This window comes from Lactuca sativa, chromosome 2 (assembly GCF_002870075.4).
Source record: "Lactuca sativa cultivar Salinas chromosome 2, Lsat_Salinas_v11, whole genome shotgun sequence".
Taxonomy (NCBI): domain Eukaryota; kingdom Viridiplantae; phylum Streptophyta; class Magnoliopsida; order Asterales; family Asteraceae; genus Lactuca; species Lactuca sativa.
In genome coordinates, this window is record NC_056624.2 from 138,731,695 (window position 1) to 138,735,759 (window position 4,065).

The 4,065-nt window shown below is 31.4% G+C and overlaps 1 protein-coding gene across 1 annotated transcript; it reads right to left on the minus strand.

Moving 5' to 3' along the window:
* Window positions 1-1,727: 1,727 nt before the first annotated feature.
* Window positions 1,728-3,205, minus strand: LOC111893223 (uncharacterized). The gene is made up of 2 exons (XM_023889290.2): window positions 2,338-3,205; window positions 1,728-2,228 (listed from the first exon to the last, which is right to left on the minus strand). Exons 1-2 carry the CDS (start codon window positions 3,022-3,024, stop codon window positions 2,121-2,123), a joined length of 795 nt encoding a protein of 264 aa, XP_023745058.1. The 5' UTR covers window positions 3,025-3,205; the 3' UTR covers window positions 1,728-2,120.
* Window positions 3,206-4,065: the final 860 nt, after the last annotated feature.

Consider the following 4,065-nt stretch of genomic DNA (forward strand, 5'->3'; position numbering starts at 1 on the left):
TTGTTAGGAAACCTAAATCATGTAGGTCGTGATTTTTTTAGGGTATGGAGGATCAAGATAGGAAGCTTCATCGGATTAAGTGAAACCTTTTTTCTTAACAAAAATGAGTATGGAGGTCTCTTGGTAGGAAGACTTAGTGCTTTAAATCAGGATTTTCTCTATAAGTAGAGATGGAGGTTTCTTAATCGGTCTAACCATCTATGGGTTAGACTTATTAAGATTTTTAATGGTGATGATGGTGGTTTGTGGGGTCTAGAATTCATGAGTACAAAGGTGGTGTTTGGCCTAGTATTATAAAAACGGTGTTAAATCTAAACAGTCGGGGGTTGTTGCCTTTATCATCCATTAAAAGAAAGGTGGGAGATGGCATAGACATTAGATTATGTTTAGATGTTTGGTGCAGTAATTATATGTTCGAGTCATGATTCTCGAGGCTGTTTGCATTGGCTGCTAATCAGAATTCTTTTGTTAGTTATTATTGGTCCTTGAAGGGGTGACACATAGCATGGAATATGGTAATTTGTGGTGGGAACGAGGAAGAATAGTTGGAGAAACTTATGATTTTTCTAGATTCGGTACACCTTGTGGCTAAGCTTAATGTGTAGAGATTGGGATTTGGAGGGGTCTGGTGTCTTCTCGTTTAGCTCTACTAGGCTACATCTCGACCTAGCAACATTGTCAAGTAGTACTTATGCTATGCGGTGCAACAAATTTGTGTCGATTACGATTAATGTGTTTGCTTAAAGATTTGGGTTGAATCATGTCCTAACGAGAGGTAATCTGGATATGTGGGGTATTGAGGTGGATTCGGTCTTATGACAGTTTTTTCAAGATGTTGTTGAAGATATGGATCATCTTTTCTTCGAGTGTTCTTTGACTTCTCAGTTGTGAAGTCATGTTGTGTGGATTGATAAGGTAAATCCAGATTTTGATAACATTTTGGGTATGTTCGATTGGGTGGACGCTTATGTCATCACCAGATTTTGTTGCTTGATTTTGGATTTGGTTTGCTTGATATAGGTGCTATGAACCTACCAGAATGTGTTGTTACTTGGTGACAAACCTTAAAGAAAAAATCAGTTTTTTCACTTTGTGGTTTTATTTTCTTTTAATTGGTTTGTAATAAAAATAGTAAGACTAGTATGAATTAGAATATGTCAACACATAATCTACTTATAAACTAGTTTGTATTGTTCATTTTTGCTAGCTCCAAGCTACCTTTTATAATATTCATATTAAGAAAAAAAACACTTATAACTTTTAATATGTGACAAATTTTACCAGATGAATGTTAGAAATCTCATTTAATCTTATAAAAAAATTATAAAGTTGAATCTATAAATATATTTTTTAATATGTTAATCACATACTAAATAAAAAATAATTATTTAATTAAGATATATTATAAAATAAATTCGTAAATAATTAATTACAATTTTTAAAACATAATTAATAAAAAAAAATGTGAGAAAAAGGTAACACCCATAAAAATGAGTTCTTAATGGATAAATGTGCTGTATTCTCACTTAACCGGCCTATTATGCCCAACTTTATCACTAGAGATCACATATACATATTCAAATATTCAATGACTTAACAATACAAGCTTAATTATAAAGTAATAAAATATGTATTGATTATTAAGTGGTTTAAATTTAATAACGTTTTAAGACTAATAAGATATAATGTGTTGCACTGTCAAGCAATCATAACATTTATACAAAAGATGCCAAATATATACATTTTATTCACATAACTGAACGTTCTATAAACATATACACAAAAAATATATATATGAAAGTTCGCAGACCATTACGTCTAATAATAATAAGCTAAATACTTGATTTAGAATAGAGTTATAGACTTTCTGAACCTTTATTCGACTTTTACCGCAAACAAATCATCATTTTTCGAAAATACAAAAAGAACACAACACTTTGCAAGAATAACATTTTGCATTTACATTTCCATTTGCCCATCATTGGCCATTCTTGCAAAGTATAGTTAATATTCTTGTCATTTTCGTAACAACGATTATTAGGTTGCAATAAAAATCAAATACAATAATTCATAAAGTAAATAATATCAAGATTTCGTAATAATTAGATGCTAATTTTACACTAAAGACCTTCATAATATCCCCCGTATGTGATATGGGCTGTGGTCAAAGGGACTCCTCTCACTGCTGACATTGCCTCATTTGCTTGATGAACCACTTGCTTTATCCTCTACAAATCCGTTCATATATACACAATTTGTAAGTATAATTATCTTTTTGATGATCAATGGTTTTATTATATAGAAATTCAAGAATATAAGCAAGAAATAATATCAAACCTTGTCATCAGAGTAGATTTGGATCCTGAACTTTTGTTGTTTGTGCCTTTGGCCATTTCCAAAAAGGATTATGCAAATGGTGGCAGCAGCCATACCAAGAGAGAAAAAAGCACCAATCCCATTCAAACCCCATTTCCAAAGATTGCTTTCTTCCTTGGTCACCTTATCAACCTCATCAAGCACAACTTTTGATGGTGATGATCCATTGAACATATGATCATCACTTTCATCCTCATACTGAAACACGTCTGTTTCAGTATAAGGTAACATGATTCTCCGAGATCCTGATCTTGGAGAATCTAGTTTCATTTCGACAAATTCGTTTTCTTTTTTAAAGAAAACTTGGAAGATCGGATCAAGATCCGCTTCTGGAGCTTCTTTGAGCTCGTTGTCAATCAGAATTGGAAGTTTGGTGATCTCTTTTACCTCCTCTTCACGATGATCAACAACTTGATGATCTTTCATTTGAATTTGGAGAGGAATCAATTGTTTTTGTAATCTTGATTCTTCTTCTTCTGAAGACGAGTCGACGAATTCTTGGGATTTTCGTGAGGAATTGAAGTAATCCATTCTGAAAGGATTCTTGGGACTCCTCACGTACTTTCTAGAAAAAACATCATCATGAACTTCAAGAAGTCCATCATATGGTATGTTGATGTTCACCCACCCTTCATCTTCAAGATCCATTTTTTTTTTGCTTTAAAGTTGAGATATTTTTGGTTTGAGTGAAGAAAAGAGGCAGGAAAAAAGTTGGGTTTTAAAGAGTTCTAGTGAATTATTATGGTTGATTATTGAAGTGGCTTCCTGTGGAGTTTAGTGAGGAAATTCACTTGGAACAAGCCACCTCTAATGGTGTCTTGTATGAATATTGTGCAAGAAAAATTGGGATTTTTATTCGTGGAATTCATTCTAATACTTGTCAAATTAGGGGTTGGTCCTATAGGCCCCACATGATGTGAACTAAATTGATTCCAATATTGTCTTATAGGTTCTTTTAGATATTTTCGTGTATGCTTTCAAAAATTTGCTTACTATTCTGTATCTGTCATATATTTTTTGATTATTCTATTGTTAGTATGGATAAGTATAGACATCATTATATATTCTTTTTATTGGATTGGATTAAAGAATAAGAGTGCTCATGAAGATTCTTTTGTCGGGATTTTTTATTGAGTTGTTAAAAGTATACGAAAATCTAGTTACTATTTGAAGATTTTATTATTTGGCAAGAAATGACAGGCACCAAAGATGAATACACACTGTTATAGGGAATTACAGAAACAATCGTAAAATGTAACAATAAACTAATTTAAAATAAATCATTTTGGATTTTGGTTTTGGCTAACAGGAACTAAAAGCAATTCAAGCTGAAAGATTTGGTTTACAGTTTCAAATGTTGAACAAAACCAAACTAAATTATCCATATCACTCTTGTGTTAAATAATATTTGTTTGTTAGAAATAAGAACCATATTTTTTATGTAATAGTATACAAGAAAAACATATTTATTTATTTTGTATTTGAATTTATTCATTCAATATTTACAAGAAATTATTTACACCATATAACCAAATAACCCATCCCACCTAAAACCAAATAAAAATTAGTCAGTCACAAAATCACTACAATAAAGTATAAATTCCAAATATGTTTGGTATGAAACTTTTGAAGACTTTTTGGAAGTCTTTAACATTTAGCTTTTAAGAAAAAAAAAAAGTTTTGTTCGGC

Coding starts and splice junctions, on each gene's coding strand:
- LOC111893223 (XM_023889290.2), bottom strand. CDS start 3,024: ATGGATCTTGAAGATGAAGGGTGGGTGAACATCAACATACCATATGAT. Junction 2,229..2,337: donor AAATCTACTCTGATGACAAG/GTTTGATATTAT, acceptor ACGGATTTGTAG/AGGATAAAGCAAGTGGTTCA.